Below are 25,860 nucleotides of genomic sequence, written 5' to 3' on the forward strand. Positions count from 1 at the left end.
CAGTTCACAGGTCAGTTATGCCTTATCCTTTCTATGTGGGCTCCCCTGATACAAGAGTGACTTGTCCCTTGCAGCTGGACCTTGGGATCTCACTGTGCTCCCCAAAGAAGGCTCAGGACAGACTTGAGAGGAGTAATCATTGGCTGCCAGTGCCTCTCAGGGACCCAGGCAGAGGAAGGCAAGGGGTCTCCACATTCCTGTACCAGGCCAAACTCTGGCCCCTACCACAGGGAACTCTGGCCCATGGGCAAGTTACTCCAAACATGGGGGAGCAGAACAGCTGGAAGGAGGCCACTCCAACATTCTGGAGCAGCAACAGTGTAGCATGGTTCTTAGAACCAGTGTAGAGGGGATGCCCTCAGTGCAGATGTCCCCTCACGCTGTTCTAGTGAGATACCTGTACCTCTAGTGACCTCCCAAAGACCCCATTGGCAGCCAAGCCTGAGCCCCATGCTGGCTCCTGAGCCAGTGACTTCAGAATGATGCACGAGGCTGGAGTGGGCATCAGAGAGGCACTTTGTATGATACCTAAGCCTGGTGCCAACTGCCTGGATCCCCAGGCTTCAGGTCACCTACTGCCCTCTCTGACCTCTGATGGCTTCTCAGGACCTGGAGCCCTTGCTCTAGAAAGCATTTCTTCATCTGGATTCCTGATGGCACCTGCCTCTGCCTGAGCATGTCTTCCCTGAGCACAACCTAGCGTGTGCACAAGCAAGACCAGGCAGCTCAGGGCCAGGCCCGCCCCGACGCACAAACAGCAGGCTGTGCTCAGCAAATGTGCTGCAAGCTGCTTGAGGACGGTGGGACAATGCTTTCACAGGATTCAAGAGCATCCAAGAGGCTTTAACATACCTATAAAAATCACTGTTCTCAGGGCTGGGGAGATGGCTCAGCAGTTAAGAGCACCTGCTGCTTAAGCACTAGGGCCTCTTGAGCCAGAGGCTTCCCAGTTTGACTCCCCAATACCTATGTAAAAATCTGGGTGTGGCCGGGCGTGGTGGCACACGCCTTTAATGCCAGCACTCAGGAGGCAGAGGTAGGAGGATTGCTGTGAGTTCGAGGCCACTCTGAGACTCCATAGTGAATTCCAGGTCAGCCTGGGCTAGAGTAAGACCCTACCTCGAAAAACCAAAAGAAATTTTTTAAAAAATATGGGTGTGGTCATGCTGTCAGTCTGTAACCAGAATCCAGGGGGCTGCATGGAGGAGGATGGAGCCTGGAGAATCTCTAGGGCTCATTGATGGACAGCAGCTCTGGGCTGAGGTACAGATTCTGTCTCAAGAACACGTGCAGACCAGCAAGGGACCCCGTCTCAAGATAAGTGAAAGACAATATGCAGATTAGGGGAATGTGGAGATGGGTCAGTGGTTACAGGCACTTGCTTGCAAAGCTGCCAGCCCAGGTTCAGTTCCCTAGTACCCATGTCAAGCTGGATGGTTTGTTTACAGCTGCAGGAGACCCTGGTATGTATGTGTGTGTGTGTGTGTGTGTGCGCACACAAAGTGGAAAAAAAAAGAAAATATGCACAAAAAAGAAGGACATCTGATATTCTCCTCTGGCCTCCACAGGCACAAAGTGTGCACATCTGCACACACACGTTCATACACCACACACATGTTCTACACACACATGCCCCCCTCCCCCCCCCAAAAAAAAATCACTGCTTTTGGCAACAAAAATAAACTTAAAAGAGATCTGACCATAACCACACAGAGACACCTAGCAACCACTGCAGAGCACTGAGGAAACCCGGAGGCTGTTTACAGGGGCTGACCCACAGGGCCAGGATACAAGGATGAACAGGAGGGACCCTCCAAAGGATGCTTCAGGGAAAGGCCAGGAGGGCAGGAGGGAGGCTTGTCTGTCTACTTGGAGTCCAGCAATCAAAGGAAAGCTGCACTGAGCATGGACTTCCTGTCACATGAACACGGGCTGTTACTTGTCCACGGGGTCCAGGAAGTCAGCTCCAGTGCCAGTCAGCCGCAGAAGCAAAGCGCAAAGGCTCTTCAACCACTTGCAGGGACACCTGGCCTGAGTCACCAGGGGGAAGCATTCTGCTGAAACGAGCTCATGGTGAAAAATTAGAGAACATGGCAAGAAGTGGGTCCACTGAAAGTGCCAGTGCAGGTAGGGTGGCAACAGCTCTGAGAATATGGGACAACAGGACACAGATCTGGGAATGAGCACAAAAAATAAATGGCCAAACTCACTGAAGAAATAGAAGGGTCAGATTCAGAAAACAAACTGGGCGTGGTGGCACACACCTTTAATCCCAGAACTCAGGAGGCAGAGGTAGGAGGATTGCTGTGATTTTGAGGCCACCCTGAGACTACATAGAGAATTCCAGGTTAGCATGGGCTAGAGCAAGACCCTATCTTGAAAAAACAACATCATCAACAAAACAAAGCAAAACAAAAAAAAAAAAAAAAAGAAAAAAAGAAAGAAAGAAAAAGAAAAGAAGCCAGACATGGTGGCACATGCCTTTAATCCCAGAATTTGGGAGGCAGATGTAGGAGGATCTCCATGAATTCAAGGCCACCTTGAAACTACACAGTGAATTCCAGGTCAGCCTGGGCAAGAGTGAGACCCTACCTTGAAAAACACCCCCTCCAAAAAATATTAATAGTAAGAAAAAGGTGAAAGGTGGGCAGACTTAGAAAAGAACCAGGGGGAGCTTTGAACGTTTAAAAAAAAAAAGTCACTAAAGGAAAAGGAAATAGAGTGGCGGTTCCATGGAAACAAGCCCGGAGTTACCATGTGATCCGGCAATGCATGGCTAGGCACATCCTGACAGTTAAAGCTACAGGGCAAACAAATGCCTGTGTGTGAAGGCTCAGAATCGAACCTGTGGCTCCCATCAGCCAATGACAGTACATGACCCCGCCCTGAGCATCAATGGGGTACCACACCACGGATGCTGGAAACGTGGTGCCCCTTGAAAGCAGCCAGACAGAAGAGCCACTTTCTGCACGGCTGTGTCATACAGAGCAGGCCCAACTGCAGAGGGCAGATTCAGAGCTGTGGGCCTGGAGGCCTTCTTAATGGGTATCAGGTTTCTTTGGGGGTGATGAGATGTTTTGAAACTACAGGTAATGGCTGCTTTATTTATTTATTTGGGTTTTTGAGGTAGGGTCTCACTATGGCCTAGGCTGACCTGGAATTCACTATGTAGTCTCAGGGTGGACTTGAACTTACAGTGATCCTCCTACCTCTGCCTCCCTAGTGCTGGGATTAAAGGCGTGCACCACCATGCCCGGCCATTTTTTTTTAATTTTTATTTTTCTTTATTTATTTGAGAGAGAGTAAGAAATATACAGGGTGGAAGGGAGGGAGGGAGAGAGGGAGAGAGAGAGAGAGAGAGAGAGAGAGTGGGCGCGCCAGGGCCTCCAGCCACTGCAAACGAACTCCAGACACATGTGCCAACTTGTGCATCTGGCTTACCTGGGTCCTGGGGAATTGAATCTGGGTCCTTTGGCTTTGCAGGCATGTGCCTTAACCACTAAGCATCTGTCCAGCCCACCACCCTGTTTCTTGAAATAGGATCTCTCACTAACTCTGGAGCTCACCAACTTGGCTAGACTAGCTGGGCAGCAGCCCTAGGGTTTCTCCTGTCTCTGCTTCTCTAGCACTGGTATCATAGGTGCCCACTGCCACACCTGGCTTGTTTGTTTTTGTTTTTTTTTTTTTTTGGTTTTGGTTTTGGTTTTGGTTTTTCAACTTAGGGTTTTGCTTTAGGCCAAGCTAACCTGGAATTTACTGTGTAGCCTGAGGGTGGCCTTGAACTCATAGCGATCCTTCTACCACCACACCTGGCCCACATCTGGCTTTTATGTGAATGCTGGGGATCTGAACTCAGGTCCTGTGCTTATGTGGCAATCACTTTACCAATGAAGCCATCTCTCATCCCTATTTTTAGTATTTTTTTAAAGAGAAAAATTTTAAAGCTTATTATTTTATTTATTTGAGAAAGAGAGAGAGAAGGACAGATAGAGAATGGGCATGTCAGGGCCTTCAGCCACTGCAAATGAACACCAGACACATGCACCACGCTGTGCCTCTGGCTTATATGCGTCCTGGGGAACTGAACCTAGTTCCTTTGGCTTTGCAGGCAAGTACCTTAACCACTAAGCCATCTCTTCAGCCCCTAATTTTAGTATTTTTAATGTATTTTTATTTATTTGTGTGTGAGAGAGAGACAGGGAGAAAGGAAGGAAGGAAGGAAGGAAGGAAGGAAGGAAGAGAGAGAGAGAGAGTATGGGCTCACCAGGGACTCTTGTCATTTCAAACAAACTCCAGAAACATGCCCCACTCTATGCATCTTGCTTTCCATGGGCATTGGGGAATTGAACCTGAGCCAGCTTTGCAAGCAAGTTCTTTTAACCAGTGAGTCACTGCCTGATTTTAGTTTTTTGAGGAACCTCCAAATTGATTTCCTAATTTACATTTTCATCAACAGTGTGTAAGGGTTTCTTTCTCCATACTTCTTAGCCAGTATTATTTTTTCCTCCTTCCTTCTTCCCTTCCTCCCATCTTCCTTCCCTCCCTCCCTTACTTCCCTCCCTCTATTCCTTTCTTTCTTTTTTGCTGTATGAACATACAATGATATATTGAAATGCATTTACTGCTTTTTGTCTGTATCTTACAAACTTGATACAGTAACCTTGATAGAACTCCACTTTCCACACAATACAGATGACAGAACTCCACTTCGTTAGTGAAAAGTAACAAACCCTAAACTCTGATGCAAATGCAGTGTATATTTTGTGGTCATTATAATACACATATTAATTTTATTTTATTAAAATCACAACCAGTTTTCACATGAAATACTTAGAACTAAAATATAAAATCAATGTAAAACTTAGCTTCCGAGCCAGGCATGGTGGCGCATGACTTTAATCCCAAGATTTGGAAGGCAGCGGTAGGAGGATCACCATGAGTCTCCATAGTGAATTCCAGGTTAGTCTGGGCTAGAGTGAGACCCTACCTTGAAAAAACAAAAAAAAGCCCATAAAAAACTTAGGTTCCAGGTCTGTGTACAAGTTGTTTAATGTTTGTACTGGGACATTTTTCTTTCTTCTTTTTTTAAGGCAGAGTCTCACTCCAGCCCAGCTGACCTAGAACTTACTCTGTAGTCCAGTCTGGCCTTGAACTCACAGCAATCCTTCTACCTCATCCTCTGAGTGCTCCGATTAAAGGTGTGTGCCACCAGCCCTGGGCAACCTTCTTGTTTTCTTCATAATGACAACTGGGGTGAAGCTGCATCTCAACATAGTTTTTTTTGCATATGTATGGAGTACATATGTACATGCATGTGTGGGTGCATGTGCACATGTGTGTATGTGTATGTGGAGGTTAGAAGTTGACACCAGGCATCTTCCTCAGTTCTCCATCCTACTCTTTGAGGCGGGTCTCCCACTGAACATTCACTAGACCAGCTGGCCAGCAAGCCACACAGACTAGCTACAGATAATGCACCACCATGCCTGGCATTTACATGGGTCTGGGGATTCGAACTCAGGTTCTCATTCTTGTTTGGGAAGCATTTTAACCACTAACCATCTCCCCAGCCCCTCCATGTACTTCTGATTTGCATTTGGCTGGTGTCTAAGGATGTTGCACAGTTTTCCCATATTTATTGCCATCTGGTATTTCTTTTGAGAACTGTTTGTTCAATTAATTTGCCCATTTGTTAATTGGAATATTTTTGAAAAATTTTAAAAGTACTCTTATTTTTATTTATTTAATTATTTGTGTGTGTGACAGAGAGAGAATATGAATATGGGTGCACCAGGGCCTCCAGCTGCTGCAAATGAACTCCAGATGCATGCACCCCCTTGTGTATCTGGCTTACATGGGTCCTGAGGAATCAAACCTAGATCCTTTGGCTTTGCAAGAAAGTGGGCCTTAACCGCTAAGCCCTCTCTCCAGCCTGGTGTTTTTTAAAATTTTAAATATTTACTTACTTATGATCTGAGTGTGTGTGTGTGGCTGTGTTTGTGCCATAATGAGCACAGGGAAGTCAGAGGAGCTGTCTGTACTCCACCTTGAGACAAGGTCTCTTACTGCTGCACACCAGTCTGGCCCACAAGCTTGGGGTTCTCCTGGCTCTGCCTCTCATTGTCATAGGCACCACTTTGCATCTGGCTCTGTGTGGGTGCTGAGTAATCAAACCTGGGCCAGAAGACTTTGCAAGCAAGTGCCTTTATGTGCTGAACAATCTTCTTGACCCCTAGTTAAAAAAAAATTTTTTTTTTAATTCAACACAGGTTCTCACTCTAGCCCATGCTGACCTAGAATTCACTCTGCATGCCAGGCTGGTTTCAAACTCATGGCAATCCTACTACCTCAGACTCCCAAGTGCTAGGATTAAGGGCGTGAGCCACAACACCTGGCTTTTCAGATTTTTATTAAGTCCAGATACTAATCCCCTGTTGATGTATGATTGACAGATTTCTCCTATTCTGCAGATGATCTCCCCAAACTCCGGCTTCTCTTCCTACTATTCCCATCAGAATTCAACATGCTATGACAATGACCAAACAACGACCCTGACTCTAATCCCCCACCCATTCTCATCAGCATCCAAAACACTGGGACCCTGACCTTGGCTTTGACCTTAACCTTAACCCTTTCCATCTCTTGAGGACTGTTTCCTTTGCAGTGCATACATTTAAAAATTCCTATTTATTTGTAAGGGGGAAGAGAAAGAGGAAGGGAAAGAAGAAGGAGATGGGGAAGAGAAAGAGAGAGAGGGGGAATGGGAGCACAAGGGCCTCTAGCCACTGCAAATGAACTCAAGATGCATGCATCACTTTTGTACCTGACTTTATGTGGGTACGTGGAAACTGAACCCAGGTCCCTAGGCAAGTGCCTTAATGGCTGAGCCATCTCTCCAGTACCAGTGCAGAAGTTTTTTTAAATTTTATGCAATCGTTTGCCAATTCTTGCTACTATTATTTTGTGGGTGGATAGAGTCTTTTTCTAAAAGTCTTTGCTTATGACTAGATCTTCAAGAATTTTCTTCTAGCAATCTGTTTAGGTCTTTAAGCTTTACCACAGCCTGCTTTGGTTTTGTTTTTGAGGTAGGGTCTCACTCTAGCCCAGGCTGACCTGGAATTCACTACATAGTCTCAGGCTGGCCTCAAGCTCACGGTGATCCTCCTACCTCTGCCCCCACACCCAGCTCCTGCTTTGTTTGTACAGAATCTAATGCTCCCTTCATTTGTGTCTACCCTTGCTTACCTTGGCCAATCCCCAAAACCCATTCAGTAAACCCCTCTGGCCATTTCCTTCCTCACCAGCAGCCTCCATGCTGGCCCCAGCCTGGACCTCACCCCCTGGAGCCCAGCCATATATATATTCTGGAAGATGCTAGCTCCCTCCTTCATTGTGGTGGTCTCAGTGTGATGCTGAAGGTTCCTTTGGACACTAGCTCCGGACTCTGTGCAGCTAACCCTTTCTGTCCTCTTCCTCTCTCAGACCGCTAGAACCCCCTCCCCATGCTCTTCATTCCCTTGTTCCGCATCTACTGTCCAACAGTGAAAGTGCCCATCCTGGGCCCCTCATGCAGCTGATGAGCTGCCCACTGTGAGTGGTCTAAATCCTCCTGTATATGCAACCAAGTGGCCCTAGGACCTGAGTGGCATCAGACCCTCCCTGGTTCTGGCAGCCATCAGGTAGGGCTGAGGTGTTCCTGGGAAATGACACCACACTGAGAAGCCTGCAGTGGGGTGTTCAAGCCTCACAGCCAATCCTACTGTGAAGAACTCCCATTTCTGCTGCAGTTCCATACTCTCAGGAGTACCACACACCTACGTAACCCTCATGACTACATCTACTTCCACCTGGCCTTCTCCCCAAACTCCAGCTTCTCTTCCTACTATTCCCATCAGAATTCAACAAGCTATGGGCTGGAGGGATGGCTTAGCGGTTAAGCGCTTGCCTGTGAAGCCTAAGGACCCCGGTTCGAGGCTCGATTCCCCAGGTCCCACGTTAGCCAGATGCACAAGGGGGTGCACGCATCTGGAGTTTGTTTGCAGAGGCTGGAAGCCCTGGCACGCCCATTCTCTCTGTCTCCCTCTATCTGTCTTTCTCTGTGTCTGTCGCTCTCAAATAAACAAATAAATAATTTAAAAAAAAACAAAAGAATTCAACATGCTATGACAACGACCCTGACTCTAATCCCCCCACCCATTCTCATCAGCATCCAAAACACCGGGACCCTGACCTTGGCTTTGACCTTAACCTTAACCCTTTCCATCTCTGAGGGAAAGCCATGGTGCTTTCCTGCTCTCTGCTCCCATTTCTGTTTCTCCTCTTCTGATATGACAACTTCTCCTAGGAGCTCTCCAAAATCCAGCTGCCCATCTGCATCTGAATGGGGTTCTGGGACCTTCTACCTGTGTCTGACTCTTGGGTAGGGCTTCAGCTCCAAGGATGCCCAGGTTTCCTCCTTCTCAAGGCTCTAGTCCTATCCAGGGATTGATCACCCACTTCACATCCATCCAAGGCCCATGTGTGTCTGACACCCCACACCATGAAGGTCGGACCCCACTGGCCATTTCAAGCAGTGGCTTTTTCCCACTTGGCCTGGCACCTGTGGGACAGGCATGGCATGTGTGCTTCCTTCACTTCCAGCCATGTTCATTTAGCCCTACATCTTGCTCTGTGATTAGCCAGCTTGAACCATCATTGATTTGTGGTCACTGAAGAGGTCTCACCCATGACCCTGCTCTGAACACTGGGACAGCATGGCACTCTTTGGCCACAGGGGTACGACTTGCTGTGCAGCCTTTCTAGAACCTCCCAACAAGCTCTCAAATTCACACACGAGTGAGGAATGGAAGAAAGAAAGGACAGCCTGTGTCTCAGTGAGTACACTGAGGAAGCAGGGAGACCCTTGGACAGGACAAAAAACAAGCCCATTTGTGGGTGCTGTAGTTCTTTGTGTAGTTGGGCAATACACATTCAGCAGCAAAAAAAGGACTGGAGACATGGCTTAGCGGTTAGGCACTTGCCTGCAAAGCCTAAGGACCCACGTTCGACTTTCCAGATCCTACATTAGCCAGACGCACAAAGGTGAGGCAAATGCATGGTCTCACATAGCCACCAGATGGCGCAAGCGTCTGGAGTTTGAGTGTAGTAGCTGAGGCCCTGGCACACCAATTCTCTCCCTCTCTCTCTAAAATAAAATAATTACAATTATAATAAAAAGGACAGACCATAGGTGAGGATGGGGCAGTGCACAAGCCCTGAGTCTGGATGCCCTGAGAATGCCATGAAGAACCTCTGCCAGCAATGTGAAGGCCAGGTGAAAGGGGGAAGTGAGATGGAGGTAGACTCTGTTCCAGCCACAACCCCAGAGCCTTGCAAGTTCAGGGTCACCTCTCCCAGCTCTGCTGCTGCCCAGTCTCGCTTTGTAACTCCCTTCATTGAGGCCTTCCTGTGCCGGACACTTGACCCAGCCTCCTCCGAGGCATTTTCTAACAGCAGTGAGAAAGTGGCCTTTGGCTCTACAGTCTCTTCTGGGCACCAGGTCGACCAGCACTGGTGGCTGCTGTGACCTCCCTTGGTGACTGGCTTCCTGGACGTCCTCACCTCCACAGCCAGTACTACCGGGAAGGGCAGTCGTGTAACAGTAGTGGGTCGGCAAGTAGGACCTCTCCGCTGGGGCCCACATTCACTCACCTGCTGCGGGTCCCGAGTGGACCATGACACCTTCAGGGCCTGCAGGAACGGCAGAGGGTCCTGGTCTGTCAGGACAAGAGAAGGAGTATGATGTAGAGGGGCAGGGGCAGAGCTACTAGGGAAGGACCTCCCTGTCCCCCGGCTCCGGACCTCTGTGGGAAGCGCCCCTAAGACATGCTCAGCACGCCCAGCAGATGTAACAGTGTCTGCAGTGTCAACATCACCCAAAAGGCCCATGATCTCTTCTACCCACTCTGGCCACAGCTAGAGATTGCCCATCTATCCCAGCACTCCCTGCTGGCCATCCAGCAGTGTCAAGTCTCCCATGTTGACACTGGGCTTCAACTAGCTTCCAGGCAGGTTCCACCTTGTGGGTACAGCACTGTGGCTCCCTATTGCCCTTCATCCCCAAATCCTCCAGACCCAGCACCAGGACCAGCAACAACACAGCGCTTGGAGTTTGCGTCAGAAAGCCAGGTTACTTAATGACATGAAGCCCTCTGTGAACTTGGCACACAAGTGTAGTAAAGGAGAAAAAACATGGGCCCTACCATCAGATGTAGAAAATCATTTTTATTTTTATTTTTATTTATTTATTTGAGAAAGATACAGAAATAGGCGGGGGGAGGGGAGGGAGAGGGAGAGAATGGGTGAGCCATTCTCCAGCTACTGCAAACAAACTCCAGATGTGTGTGCTTCCTTGTACATCTGGCTTACATGGGTCCTGGGGAGTTGAACCTGGGTCCTTTGGCTTTGCAGGCAAGCACCTTAACCACTAAACCATTCTCTCCAGACCCCAAAGTAGATCTTATAAAATGCTTTTTTAAGGCTGGAGAGATGGCTTAGAGGTTAGGGTGCTTGCCTGCAAAGCCAAAGGACCCAGATTGAATTCCCCAGGACCCACATAAACCAGATGCACAAGGTGGCAAATGCATCTGGAGTTTGTTTGCAGTGGCTGGAGGCTCTGGAATGTCCATATTCTCTCTCTCCCAAATAAATAAAAATAAAATATTAAAAAATATATAAGCTGAGCATGGTGGCTCATGCCTTTGATCACAGCATTTTGGAGGCAGAGGTAGGAGGATTGCTGAGACTACATAGTTCCAGGTCAGCCTGAGCTAAAGCAAGACCCTACCTCAAAAAAAAAAAAAAGAAAAGAAAAGAAAAGAAAAGAAATGGAGGGGGGATGGAGAGATGGCTTAGCAGATAAGGCACTTACCTGCAAAGCCAAAGGACCCAGGTTTGATTTCCCAGGACCCGCATAAGCAAGATGCACAAGGTGACACATGTATCTGGAGTTCATTTGCAGCAGCTAAAGGCCCTGCATGCCCATTCTGTTCCTCTCTCTGCCCCCTCAAATATATACATATATACATACATACACCTACATATGTATATGTGTATGTATGTTGTATGTGTATATATATATGTATATGTACATATGTGTGTGTGTATATCTCCACTTTTGTCCATGATGTAGGAACTGGGTAACAGTGTCAGTGTATGAAAACTAAATGTAAACACAAACCCAATGCAGTATCCGCTGAGTGAAGCTGAGTGAAAAAGTGCCCAGGCAATGGATCCAGCAAGGGAAAAAACTGAAGCCACCATACTTGAAGAGGAAAAACAAAAAGAGGTTATCCTGAGTCACTGACCACAGAAGTAGTATGTAGAAAGTCACAACAAACTGAAGAAAAGCTCAGTTAGAATCAATGAGCTTAGCCAGATGTTCAACATGAGGCCAATATTAAAACCAACGATTACCTAAAAGGTAGAAAGGAACTGCAAAAAACAACCAGCCTGACCAGACATGCACACTGTGCAATGGTGGCACCCAGCCTAGATGGATGACTAATGGCTTTCTGACTGGCCGAGAGATGCACTCAGTGGAAAGGAGCCCATAGTTGGAACTGGGAACCAAGTCAGAATCCTATGGAGACCAAGACTATGGACTCCAGTGAGAAGCTCCCACTAGTTTTTGGCCAAATGAGAGTCTAACACCCATCAAAATTTCTCTTGATTAACAATGCTTATCCCCTTAAATCTATGGTGAATCTGCCTTTCTTTTTCATAAGGACAACCAAAATCTACCAATAAGACCAGAGAAGACAGCTGACCCCCTGGCAGGAGATGTAGAGCAGCAGCCAGGCCCGGGTGAAAGCAAGGGAATTGGCGAGGTGAGCAAGAGTGCAGCTTCCACAGACACCGAGGATACTCCAAACGAACCAAAGCAGAAGTCCAGATGCTTCTGAGAGCACAACACTAAAAGCAGACTTAAAACACCTACCATGGCTCAGGGAATTTTGTGGAAGTGGGGTGGAAAGGATGTAAGAGCCACAGAGTGGGGGTGGGGGGGGGTATCCCAAGGCGGTTGCCCCTGCCCAGTGACTGACTGCTGCTCTCACAACTCCTAAGCCACAACCCCATGGTGAATGCCAGCAATCGCACTGAGGGTGGCCCTCAGTGTTATGGGGGCGGGAGAAGGGAAATGATGGTACCAACACTTGATGTGTCCATACAAAATTTCTATTTAATAATAAAAAAATGAAGCATAAAAAAAAAATCTTACAGCTGGGCATGGTGGCTCATGCCTTTAATCCCAGCTTTCGGGAGGCAGAGGTAGGAGGATCATCATGAGTTCAAGGCCACCCTGAAACTACATAGTGAATTCCAGGTCAGCCTGGGCCAGAGTAAGACACTACCTCAAAAAACAAAAACAAATAACAACAACAAAGTCTTACAAATGGCACAAAGCCATCAGATTACTTGGGGGTAAATCTAACAAAAAGTTTGTATAAAAAGCCATAAAACATTAGTTTTTAAAAATTTAAAGGCCAAGGGCTGGGGAGATGACTCAGTGATTAAGAGGAAAGCCTGTCTGCTCTGGGGTCAAGTCCCCAGAATCTACATAAAGCCAAATGTGCAAAGTGGTGTGTGTGTCTGGAGTTTGCAGCAGCAAGAGGCCCTGGAGTGCCTATTCCCTTTCTCTCTTTGCAAATAAATTAAAATATGTGTGTGTGTGTGTGTGTGTGTGTGTGTGTGTGTGGGTGGGTGTGTGTGTGTTTAATTTAAAGGCTGCTAGGTGTGGTGGCGCATGCCTTTAATCCCAGCACTCCGGAGGCAGAGGCAAAAGGATCACTGTGAGTTCAAGGCCAGTCTGAAACTACAGAGTGAGTTCCAGGCCAGTTTGGACTAGTGAAAAAACATTTTTTAAGACCTAAATAGAGGAAGGACCACATCATATTATCACAAGTTCTTAATTCTCCTGAAATTAAGCCAGGTCCCATACCAATTCCATGTATACAGTAACAGTTTGTGTGCATGTCTATGCATATATGTGTGCATTGTACATGTGTTTGCCCATGTGTCTGTGTGTGGGTATGCATGAATATTCATGATTTGTCTAGGTGTGTCACTGTCTCTTACAGACTGATTCTGGACACAGGAGAAAATGCTCAGTCCAAGTCATAGCAGAGCCACTACCTCTGCCTCCTGAATGCAGGGATTAAAGGCGTATGCCACCACGCCCGGCTGTTTTACTTTTTGATATAGGGTCTCACTCTGTAGCCCAGGCTGACCTTGAACTGCACCAGTCCTCCTACCTCAGCCTCAAATGCTAGGCTTATAGGCATGTGCTCCAAACTGGAACTTTATGTGGGCTTAAAATTTTTATTTTATTTTATTCATTAGAGACAGAGAGAGGGAGAAAGAGAAAGACAGAGAGTGCATGGGTGCATCTGGGCCTCTAGCCACTGCAAATAAACTCCAGACACATGTGCCACCTTGTACATCTGGCTTACATATGTACTGGGGAATCAAACCTTGGTGCTTTGGCTTTGCAGGTGAGCACCTTAACCACTAAGCCATCTTTCCAGCCCTTGATGTGGGAGTTTTAAATAGCCTCAGGTCTGCAGAATGAAACAGTTCTGTAGACCGAGGGTCAAGGAACAGTATCTGTATTTGTGCCCCACACTGTGTGCTACCTGTGATGAAGCCAGCCAAACACATGTGCATTTTACTATGATTAAAAACTGATAGCTGAGCCGGGCGTGGTGGTGCACACCTTTAATCCCAGCCCTCAGGAGGCAGAGGTAGGAGGATCGCCGTGAGTTCGAGGCCACCCTGAGACTCCATAGTGAATTCCAGGTCAGCCTGGGCTAGAGTGAGACTCTACCTCAAAAAAAAAAAAAAAAAAAAAAACAACTGATAATTGGGTGTGGTGGCACACACCTTTAATCCCAGCACTCAGGAAGCAGAGGTACAAGAATCTCTGAGAGTTTGAGGCCACTCTGAGACTACATAGTGAATTCCAGGACAGCCTGAGCTACAGTGAGACCCTACTTCCAAAAAACAAACAACACACACATACACACACAAAACAAATAAACTGGGAGCCAGGGCCGGAGAGATGGCTCAACAGTTAAGGTGCTTGCCTACAGAGCCTAATGACCCAGGTTCAACTCCCCAGTGCCCACGTAAAGCCAGATGTACAAAGTGGCACATGTATCTGGAGTTCATTTGCAGTGGCTAAAGGCCCTGGTGTGCTCATTCTCTTTCTCTCTGCTTGAACCCCCCCACCAAAAAAAGACCACTAAGAGCCAGGGGCTGAGGAGATGGGTCAGTGGTTAAAGGCACCTTGCATGCAACGTCTGTCAGCTTGAATTTGATTCCCCAGGACCCACATAAAGCCAGATGCACAAAGTGGGCGCATGCATCTGAAGTTCCTTTGCAGCCTCAAGAGGCCCTGGTGCACTCCCATACTCTGGCTCTTTCTCTCTCTGCTCACAAATAAATAAATAATAAAAATATTTTACAAACAGACAGCACAACTCAGGAGGCAGAGGAACAGGATAGTTATAAATTTGAGGCCAGCTTCTTGTACATAATGAGGTTCAGACCACCCAGGGCTACGCAGCCAGATGCTGTCTCAAAACACCAACCAAACAACAAGACCCTGGGCCTGGTTTAGCAGGTGACAGCACTTCTCAATCAAGCTCGAAGGCTTGAGAGGGTCTGAGAAGCTTGAGCTCAGTAAGATACCCCAGCATGCATGTGAACAAAGTGGTCTGTACCTCCAGTTTTGTGGGGAGCAGAGACTGGAGACTCACTGCTGATGGTGAAAACAGCAAGCTCCAGAACCACTGAGAGACTCTGCCTCAAGGAAACACACGGAGTTCTCCTGTGGCCTCTGCATGCACATGCATGGAGCATACACATACGCATGTGTACACCACCCCCACACCCCCCACACCACACCCCTACATACCACCCCCCCTCCTACACACCCCTATAAGCCATCACTCCCCACCCCAACATACACCACTTCTACCCCCACACTACACATGCAAAATCGACCAGACAAACAAAAGTCCCCATACAGAAGCAGCCTTATTTTGTAAGTTCACTGGCTTCTCTTGACCTGTACTCCAGGGGTAGCCGAAGGCTGACCATCCAGGTTTCTGGGGCAGTCCTTGGGTTCCTCACTCACTACCCTGTCCACTCCTCACCCCATTCGGGCCTCTCCAGCTGTCTAAGGGACCTCAGAACTCCATGTAAGTATAAGGCAGACCTTATGTTAACTGCCCAGTGTTTAAGGTGGGACGTGGCCTTTTGGAGTCAAAACTAAAGCCCACTGCATCTTCTAGCCCCCGCCCTCTGTCACAGACTCACAGCACCATAGCCCAAAGGCACTCCTCCCTTTTCATGACCTTCTCCCTGCTGGTCTCTAGCATCCTCTTCCTCCCCATGGCTCCCCATGGACCTGGTCAGTGCTGTCCCTCCCATTGCTGAGCCCCAGGAACACTGATGACCTTGTCTTGCTCAAGGCTGTGGCCCAGGGTATGATGGGGACCCAACAAGAACCATATCAGTGGCCTGGGGCCAGTCACTCATGTAAACACTGTGTTTACCAGCCCATGTGACAGCAAAAAGACCCCCCAATACCCCAAGTCTCTCAGGCCAAAGCTGGTGGGGGGGGGATCCTACATGTGGGTAGGGACTCTTGCCATGCCAGGCACCAGCAGGACGTGGCCCGGGCCAAGGGCATGCTGACGCACATCGCAAACAATCGCAGCTTCCTGTTCGTATGACATAAGAAAAACAGGATACAGAGAGGTGTTTATCTGAATGAATGAGATAAGCAAGTTCTGCAACATTTTGTGAAGCCTCAGGACTTGGCAGCAGGGAGGTGGACTCCAAGGAGAGGCTGCATGAAGCACCTTTGGGCATGAATAGGAGCCCCTGGGCTAAGAGGCCACATGGGCACAGAGCTGACTCTTGGGGCCTCCTGTCCCAGAAACCAGGCCAGCCTTCCCTGCAGCCTACCTCCTCCCTGCCCTGTTTCTGGGCCTTTCCTCCACACCTCCTCATGGCCTCTACAAGCCTCCCACCCCAGGCTTGGGACTGGGCCACGCCCAAGTTCACAGCTACCTACTACGGACATCCTGGGCCTGCTGGCAGGAGGCCAGATAGCAAGTCTGAGACAGCAAGACAGATGGCCCCTGGCCACAGCCTGAACCCTGACCCTGGGCCCCTGGTGGGGGAGGGGCAGTTGCAACCAGAGGAGACTGACTTACTAAAGCTCAGAACAGACAGTTCACAGATTCCCAGAAATGCAACATACACTCCAGGGAACATCTGGCAACAGAGGCCCAGCAACAGCTGCCCCCCACCTGCTCAGGAGGGGCCCCGAGGATCTGAAGATACCCAGGGTGGTTCGGCTCACTGACATGCTCCCTAGGAGTCCCCATGCTCATACCAACATGGCATTAAAGCCAAAAGAGATACTGTGAGATGGATGACCAACGGGAAGACAGGGTGTGGGGGCGCAAGGACCCTAGGTGGCTTAACGACAGAGCTCCTTCTACAAAGCTCTGAGCTGACGCAGCCACCTGCATGTTGAGGACCTCATGAGCCCCAGGGAGGAACTGTGCTGCCCGGTCACTTCCTGAAAGTTCCTCCATGCCTATTACACAGCTGGGATAAGTGTTAAAAGCCACAGAGCCTGACACCTAAGGAGCCGGAGCAGCGACGGTTCAGATACCGTGGCTGGGTATGGCTGTGCTAAACTATGGGATGCCTGGCTTCCCCAAAGGGTCCCACGGCACATGGTCTCCGTGAAGCTGTTCGCAGCTGGGGCTCACCTCTCACTACACTCTGCTCCCTGGGTGTGGACTGACAGTGACCACCACTGCTAGGCTGGAGTTTGGCTCTGTAGGAGGAACTGAACTGGCCTGACACTCCGCTATCAGGGCTGCCCACTAGTCTCCACGGCGTCCTGCGTGGTGGCCTCCCTCCACCTCTAAGCAGAGCTGCTGGGAGGTAACGGAGGGGTCTGAGACAGGATGACATTACAAGCTGCTTGGAGACCCGCAACACCTTTCACAATGCCCAGGGTTGCTGTGCCCTCTTAGCAAGCTTTGCCCTGGCATGACCCTTCAACCTCCCGGGTAGGGAGTACGCAGCTCCTCTTCCAAGGCCAGGGACGGCTATCTCTGTGGCCCAACCACTCTTTGGTCTCTGTTCCATGTCTGTTGTGCTCCACCCGGATGGGGGCTGGGCCTCCCTGTGCCCAGGTAGGCAGAAGTGCACCATGTGGGACCCGTAGGCACCATTCACCCACCCACCCTGCTCTGAGAAGCGAGACAGTGGCCAGAGCCCAGAATCTGTGACAGGAGCCTCGACTTACTTCAGAGCACAGTACCACTGGTGGCATGGCCATGCATGGGTCACTGCATACCCACCGGCCAGTGTCATCCATGGAGCCAAAAGCGTGCAACAGATACAGACCTAGAGGGTCAGGAGGATGTGACCCAGCATAGCCCGACTCACTGATGTCGCCTCATGGGTCCTTGTGCTTATACCAACAGGACTGGGCACAGTGAAGGCGTACGCAGCTCTACCAGCAGCCTGTCCACAGAAGTGCCGTGGGTCATCCACACACAGAGACAGAGAAGGAAAAGGAAGCTGGGCAGCCAGGGAAAATGGGGAAAGCCATAGCTGGTGGAATAGGGACAGATTCAGCAGAGGAGACAGACATAGAACTCAGATCCACCCGCCACCCAGGGAAAAGCCACAGAAAGAAAAAAAAAAAAAAACTCACTGGTGGGACAGAAGGCAACAGAAGAGGTAGAATCTAGTCAAAGCCATACATTCCCTAAGGACCCAAAGAGAATGTGACACCGTCCTCAAGTGTCCCTTTAAAAAAAATTTTTTTAAGCCAGGCGTGGCGGTGCACGCCTTTAATACCAGCACTTGGAAGGCAAAGGTAGGAGGATTGCAGTGAGTTCAAGGCCACCCTGAGAATACACAATGAAGTCCAAGTCAGCCTGGGCTAGAGAAAGACCCTACCTTGAAAGACCAAAAAAAAATTTTTTTTTTAATACTTTATTTTCAAGGAGGGAGAGAGAGAGGGAAAGAGAGAGGAGAGACCAAGAGAAGCATAGAGAACTGAACTCCAGATGCATGTGCCACTTTGTGCATCTGGCTTTACATGGGTACTGGGGAACCGAACCCAGGTCATTAAGGCTTTGCAGGCAAGCGCCTTAACTGCTGAGCTATCTCTCCAGCCCCTCAAGGTCCCTTTTATAGCTGTATCAAGAGTCTTCAGAACACAATGGCCACCTGTCACCCACAGACCTCAGGTCTGACAGGAAGGGTCTCGGGGCCTCAAGAAGGCTGACCCAGATAGTGGAGGCTTGAACACATGTGGGTGATAGGCTGGTCTGTGGTCTCATGTGTGGTGCCCACAACCCCAGGAGAGAGTGGCCCAAGGAAGGCAGGTGGGAGTCACACACCCGTCTTGACTTGGTCAGCACCCGAGGCATTCCAGGAAGTTCTTGCCTATTAGAGGTATAAGGTCAGTGCGTGAGGGAGTCAGGTGCTTTCCCGCAGAAGATGCCTGGGCATTTGCAGTCAGGTTTCACCTGGGCTAGAAGAGTGCTTCTAGAAGACAGCCAGCATCCCCCAGGTGAACTGTGAAGAGTAAAACTAGCAGAAGGGTCTTTGTGGACTCAAACAGGCTTATTCTAATGCCTAGCTGCAGGAGGAAAAGTGTAGGAAAAAAAGAGCAGGGAAGTATTTTCAGTCACACCAGGCTGCAAGCCTTGCAACAGTGTGACGGTGGCACGCGGACAGACAAAAAGAAACAGGGCAGAGCCAGGGAGCGATCTAGGGCCACTCAGGTCTGCCCAGGATGGCGGATGCTCACAGGATATCATAGGGACATTTGAATCATCTAAGAAAACAGTTTGCACTCCACCTCATATTGCACAGCAACAAGAATTCCATCTGGATCCAATTCACAGACAGCATGCTGTGCTGGAGGACCTTACATAAGCTAATTTGTTTGATAATTTCACCAAGAAATAGAGCCAAGCCAGGCGTGGTGATGCATGACTTTAATCCCAGCACTTGGGAGGCAGAGGTAGGAGGACCGCCGTGAGTTCGAGGCCAGCTTGAGACTACATAGTGAATTCTAGGTCAGCCTGGGCTAGAGTGAGATCCTACCTCGAAAAGCCAAAAGAAAAGAAAAGAAAGAAATAGAGCCAAGTATTGGTATTTCAACTATTGTTTAGAACAGAAAACAGAGAGGCCAGGTAACCTGCCTTTGACCCTCATTTGGTGCCTCCAGAGGGGAAGAAAGAGAGGTAGTCCCAAGGCTGACTTAAAGCTGCTCCCTCCAAGGGAGCCCAAGCCCAAGGAGGAGAGGCAAGAGTCTGAGAGGGGCTGGGGTTCATGGGGGCGGAGGGCTAACCTGCTCAGAGGCCTCTTAGCTGGGCTGGATGCCATGTGTGGCTTTGGTTCATGTCTTACACAGGGGCATAAGCCCAGGTCCTTGTCCACCTGAAGATAAAGGTGAACAGAAAAAAAGGTCAGGGAGGCCCCACACCTGCCCTTCTCAGGTCCCGGTTCCACATCTGGGTGGGACAGATGGGGTGACAGATGTACAAGCCAGGGAGAGTCTGGGATGTGTGGGACCTGAAGATGCCTCGTCCTCCAGGGACACCACCTGGGCCTGCTGACCACAGCCCACTCCCCAGAGGCAATGATCCATGGGGAGCATTCGGGTGGGGCCAGGACAGAGGGGGTGCATTGGGATTCCTGCAGAGAACAGCTCTCTACTGGTCACACCCAGAGGGCAGAGTTGAAACACTCTCAAGTCTTAAGACTCAAGGGTGTCCATAGGGGGCAAAAAGGACACCAGGAAAATGGCAGCTTCTTGGGGCCTGTGCCATATGGGAATACGGTGACAAACCAATCTTAGGCTCCTACACCAGGTAGTTGGCCAAGCTCTGGTCTTCCAGACATATTCCTAGACCCTCCTGCTCTCCTCTTTGGGCAAGACAGGAAAAATGTTTTGTTGTTGTTGTTGTTTTGTTTTCTGAGATAGGGTTTCACTCTAGCTCAAGCTAACCTGAAATTCATTTTGTAATTTCAGGGTGGCCTTGAACTCACAGTGATCTTTCTACCTCTGCCTCCCAAGTGCTGGGATTAAAGACATGCGCCACCATGCCTGGGTAGGAAAAATGTTTTTATGTTAGCCCAGAGCTATGTAGATCAGGACTCGGCTGAAGAAAGCTTATGCCTCCTGCAGCCACACGTGCCCCCTTTCTCCCCACCCCTTAGGGCTAGGTCTCCACATGCTTATCTAGTTGTATGTCAGTCAGGGATTGGATATCTGTGCAGTCAAGGGCTGGATGTCTATGTGGTTATGTGATTGCATACGTGATCAAGGGCTGGGTGTCTATGTGGTCTGGGGCTGTATATCTGTATGGTTAGGGGCTTGGGAATCTGTAAGCTGGGGTCTGGGTGGCGGTGTGGTTGTTAGCTGAGTGTCTGTGAGGTCAGGGGCAGAGTGTCTGTGAGCTGGGGGCTGTTTATGTGTTTGAGGCCTAGGCATCTGTGTGGTTGGGGCTGGGGTGTTATGGGTTTATGTGTGGTCAGGGTCTGGGTGTCTGTGTGGTCAAGGGCAGATTGTTTGTGAGCTGGTGTTCTATGCATTGTGTGGCTGTGAACATCTGTGTAGTCAGCCTGTTTCTCCTGATATTACCCATGGAGCTGGTGATCATCCTGTAGCTTGCTGTGAGGTGTGGTGTTGGGGATGGGATACAATGTGTGTGAGTGTGTGTGTGTGTGTGTGTCTGTCTATATCTTGAGGTGTGGTGTTGGGGGCCTTTGTAGTTACCTTCTCATTATTAGGACAAAACACCTGACCAAAATCAGCTGATGGGAGGAAAGGATTTATTTTTGTTTACAGTCTCAAGGGAAGCTTCATGATAGCAGTGGACAGCATGGCATGAGCAGAGGCTGGACATCACCTCTGCCACAGCAGGTGGAAAACAACAGCAGAAGGATGAGCCAAACTTTAGTAAGGAGGAGCTGGCTATAACACCCAAAAGCCCACCTCCAACAACATACCTCCTCCAGAAAGATGCCACCTCCTAAATTGCTGCCAGCTGGAAGCCAAGCATTCAGAACACATGAGTTTGTGGGAGACATCTGATGTAAACCACCACAACTCCCTTAGCACCCTTAGTGAGTCTGTTGGGACCCTTTCTAGAGCAGAGGGAAGTGTCTGCACAGCTCCAGATCACCAAGGTCATTCTGTGTCCTCTCCCTGCCCACAAAGTCCTGTCCATCCCTACAACCAAGATTCTAGGTTCCATCCCAAGTGTCAGACTTTGGGGCCAAGTCCTGTCCTGGGTGTGTATAGTCCTAGGACTTAGACTGTTCCTAGGTCTGGGTCCCTCTGATATTCCCCAGTCTCTACTTCTCCAACCCTGTTTAGCAGGATCTCAACTTGGAGGATGGAGCAGGAGGGAGGGTTTGTCCCACAGCCGGCCGCGACTGGAGCTGAAATGACAAACCCAGCTTGGAACCAGTGTCCAGATACCCTCATACCTGGGGCTACACATACCCCAGTCAGGAAGACACCCAAACATTGTGCTTCTTTCTTCCCTCCCTACCCCCCACTCACCCTTCCACTCCTTCCTTCTCTCTCTTTTTCTTTCCTTCTTTTATAAACCAAATTTTTAAATTTTATTTTTATTTGAGATGGATAGGGAGAGAGAGAGAGAAAATGGGTGTCCAAGGCCTCCAGCTACTGTAATCAAACTCCATATGCATGCGTCACCTTGTGTATCTGGCTTACAAGGGACATGGAGAATCCAACCTCAATCCTTAGGCTTCACAAGCAAGTGCCTTAACCACTAACCCATCTTTACAGCCCTCTTTCCTTCTTTCTAATGCATGTGTGTATATGAGCATATGTGTGCATTTGAAGGCAACAAACTGAAGGATCCTGCTTTTTGCCATTTTTTGTAGTTCTTCCTGTTTTACCTTTGCTTTTTTGTATTAACTAGTATTTGAGTATGTCTTGCGTTTTCCAGGTCCCTTATATGTGTGCTTTTCTTTCTCTTCAGCATGAAGGATTCTTTCAAGTATTTTCTGTAGAGCTGGTTTCATCTTCAAATACTCCTTTAGCTTGCTTTTGTTGTGGAATGAACTTATTCTCCATCTATTTGAATAGATAGCTTTGCAGGATAAAGTAACCTTGGTTGACAGCTGTTATCTTTCAGTACTTGGAATATATCACTCCAAGCCCTTAGGGCTTTTAAAGTGTGTGCTGAGTAATCTGCTGTGATCCTGATATGCTTGCCTTTGTAGGTAATTTGATTTTTCTCTCTAACTGCTTTCAATATTTTTTCTATGGTTCGTGTGTTTAGCAGTTTAATTATAATATGGTAAGGAGAGGTTCTTTCCAGGTTTTGTCTGGCTAGTGTTCTAAAGGATTCCTGTATCTGCAATGACACCTCTTTCACAATTTGGGGGAAGTTTTCTTCTATGATTTTGTTGAAAATGCCTACTATGCCTTTGGAGTGAAATTCTTCTCCTTCTATTATACCCTGACTTCTTATTTTAGATCTTTTCATAGTGTCCTGAATATCTTGAAATTCCCATTCATACTTTCCTATTAGTTTGTCTTTCTCTTTGTTGGACTGTATTAGATCTGCTACCTGGTCTTCTAGCTTAGATATTCTGTCCTCTCCTTCATCCATTCTACTGGTGAGATTTTCTATAGAGTTTTTTTTTATTTCATTAACTGTGTTCTTCATTGCTAGTAATTCTGACTGGTTTTTCTTTATTATTTCTATTTCCTAATTTATGTCTTGTATTGACCTCTTTATTTCATTAAATTGGTGTCCTATGTCTTCTTTGATTCATTTGATTTCCTCTTTCATTCCTTTGATTTCTTCTTTGACCTCTTTGAGCCCATTTATAATCATCCTTTTGAAATCTTTCTCAGGCATTTCCTCTAACTCATTCTCACTGGAGGTCATTTCTGATGCATTAATACTTTTTGGTGGATTTATATTGTCTTGATTTTTTGTGTTTCTTGTGTTATAATGTATATATTTTAGCATCTTGGATTAATTTAATGCTTGGATTTTCTAGTTAGCTGCAGTATTATTAGATGTATCAATCAATCTGATGTTATATATCTTCAGGGTAGGAACTTAAGGTGCTAGGTATGGCTCTCAGGACTCTCAGAGTATATATAAAAGTGACCGTAGGTGTTGGGTTTGCCTGCTATGAGTAGGCTGAGTGGAACAAAATACAGGCATATTCTAAAATTTAACTAAACAATGTACACTTTCAATTAAAAACAGCACAGAGTATTTATACAAGAGTAGGTATTAAGACAACCAGATCCTCTGACAATATCACTGTCCCTTAGGGTGTGTGGTGCCCCACTCCCTTAATCCTGTCAACAAGGAGGTTAAGATTTATAGTCTGTTGAGGGTTCCAAGTCAGCTTGTGACCAAGTGAGACCCTTCTCTATAATGTACAACAGAGGAGGAAGCAAAGCCACTATAAATTAAGAAGCAGCAAATAATAAAGCCAAAATACAGCTTAAGAATGGCAAATCCGATCATCCATCAGATTTAACATATAAGTTATCCTGATATGGAAGGTGCAATTAGCACTTCCAGTTCAGGCCTATATACCAGGCTTATTAGGTGGGTACTGACCTGGTGTAATCCCAGTTACCTTTTGGGATGATTTTGGTCTCAGTTATACTGCGCTCCTGCTTGGGTCCCTCTTTGGTGCATTGTGGGTTCAAGTAGGCTGGCTGGGTCATTGGATCACTGCTCTGGTCACTGGTGCTGGGAGCTCTCTTTCCCTGGTCTCTGGTGCTTGCTGGCATTTGTGCTGGCAGTGGGGGAGGGGAGGCTGTCAATAGTGGCTCTAGTTCTCCTGCTAGTCCATGTGATCTTCTACCTCGTGATCTGCTCCTCCGTTGGTGGCTGCAGTCCTCCCTTGATGTTTCTTGAGTTTGCGAAGAGCTACGGTGTGACTGGAAAATCCCCTCACCTGGCTTTTCCTGTAGCTCAAGCCAAGCATGGCCGCTGTGGCCCTGGCACCGCCCCTGCTGAAGCTGCTTCTGCCTGCCTGTGTGGGCTCTGGATGCTCTGGATCTCTCCTACTTCTCTGCTGCTGTTTTAATTCCTTATACACCTCACTTTGTAGTAGAAGAGTGTATTTTTTTTGGGGGGGGGCTTTTTCTCCCCTAGGCTGCTTTGGCATGGTTCCTATGCCACCATCTTCACCAGAAGTCCATATATGTGCATTTGGAAGCCAAAGGACAAGCACAGGTACTATTTTCAGGCACACCACCCACCATTTTCTGAGACAGGAACCTGAGCTCACCAAGTAAGCTAGACTGGCTGGCCAGTGAGCCCCAGGGATCTGCCTGCTTCTGCCTTTCTAGCACTGGGATTATAAACGTGCCACCATACCTCTCAAGTTTAGGGGAGCACTGGGGATTGAACTCAGACCCTCATGTGTGTGAAGCAAACACTTTACCAATTGAGCTACTTTTCCAGCCCTGTTTCTTTTTGGAAAATTGAAGTGGTGATGCTTCAGGGGAGAACAAGAGGCTTGGCACAGCTGCTACTGTGGAGACCCAGCCCTCAGCTACTAAGAGCTCCTGGGCAACCCAAGGTGAAGACATTGCCTACAAGGGAAATGGCAGCTTTCTTTTTCTCACTTCAGCCTCAAACCTGTAAGGTGGCAGGTATGATTCTTTACTTAAAAAAAAATTTTTTTATATAATCATGGAAAATGCTAATAAAAATTTAAAAAATTTAAAAAAATTTTGGAAGGATGGAGGGATGGCTCAATGGTTAAAGCTGCTTGATTCCAAAGTCTGATGGCATGGGTTTGATTCCCCAGTGCCCACATAAAGCCAGACACATGGAGTGGTTCATGCCTTGTGAGTTCATCTGCAATGGCAGGTTGCCCTGGCATACCCAAGTTCACTCTTTGTGTGTCTGCATTCCCCCCCCTCTGACCTCAAATAAATAAAAAATATTGCTAAAAAACTTTGGGGGTGCTGGAGAGATGGCTTAGCGGTTAAGGTGCTTGCCTGCAAAGCCAAAGGACCCAGGCTTGATTCCCCAGGACTCATGTAAGCCAGATGCATGAGGTGGTGCACGTGTCTGGAGTTTGTTTGTACTGGCTGGAGGCCCTGGTGTGCCCATTCTCTCCATCTACCACCTCCGCTTTGTCAAATACATACTGTGGTGGTTTGATTCAGGTGTCCCCCATAAACTTAGGTGTTCTGAATGCTAGGTTCCCAGCTGATGGATATTTGGGAATTAATGCCTCCTGGAGGGAGTGTATTGTTGGGGGTGGGCTTATGGGCTTTATAGCCAGTTTCCCCATCCCAGTGTTTGGCTCACCCTCCTGTTGTTGTTGTCCACCTTATGTTGGCCAGGGGGTGATGTCCACCCTCTGCTCATGCCATCGTTTTCCCCTGCCATCATGGAGCTTCCCCTCGAGCCTGTAAGCCAAAATAAATCTCTTTTTCCCAGAAGCTGCTCTTGGTTGGGTGATTTCTACCAGCAATGCAAACCGGACTGCAACACATACATACATAAATAATATTTCTAATTTTTTTGTAATTTTTTTTATGAGAAAGAGAGAATTGGTGCACCTGGGCCTCTAGCCACTGCAATTGAACTCCAGACATATGTGCCACCTGGTATGCATGTGCGAACTTGCACACTGGTGTCAACTTGTGCATCTGGCTCATGTGTGACCTGGAGAGTCAAACATGGACCCTTAGACTTTGCAGGCAAGTGCCTTAAGTAATAAGCCACCTCT

General features: G+C 48.1%; 1 protein-coding gene across 5 annotated transcripts in view; it reads right to left on the bottom strand.

Moving 5' to 3' along the window:
- Positions 1 to 25,860, bottom strand: part of Exd3 (exonuclease 3'-5' domain containing 3) — a 100,233-nt gene that overhangs the window by 63,875 nt on the left and 10,498 nt on the right. For all 5 annotated transcript variants that reach the window (XM_045142331.1, XM_045142332.1, XM_045142330.1 and 2 more), the window contains one exon: positions 9,691 to 9,755. In XM_045142331.1, the coding sequence (XP_044998266.1) occupies positions 9,691 to 9,755 (65 nt within the window). The remainder of the gene's footprint in view (positions 1 to 9,690; positions 9,756 to 25,860) is intronic.

The sequence above is a fragment of the Jaculus jaculus genome, chromosome 1 (assembly GCF_020740685.1).
Source record: "Jaculus jaculus isolate mJacJac1 chromosome 1, mJacJac1.mat.Y.cur, whole genome shotgun sequence".
NCBI classification, from domain to species: Eukaryota; Metazoa; Chordata; class Mammalia; order Rodentia; family Dipodidae; genus Jaculus; species Jaculus jaculus.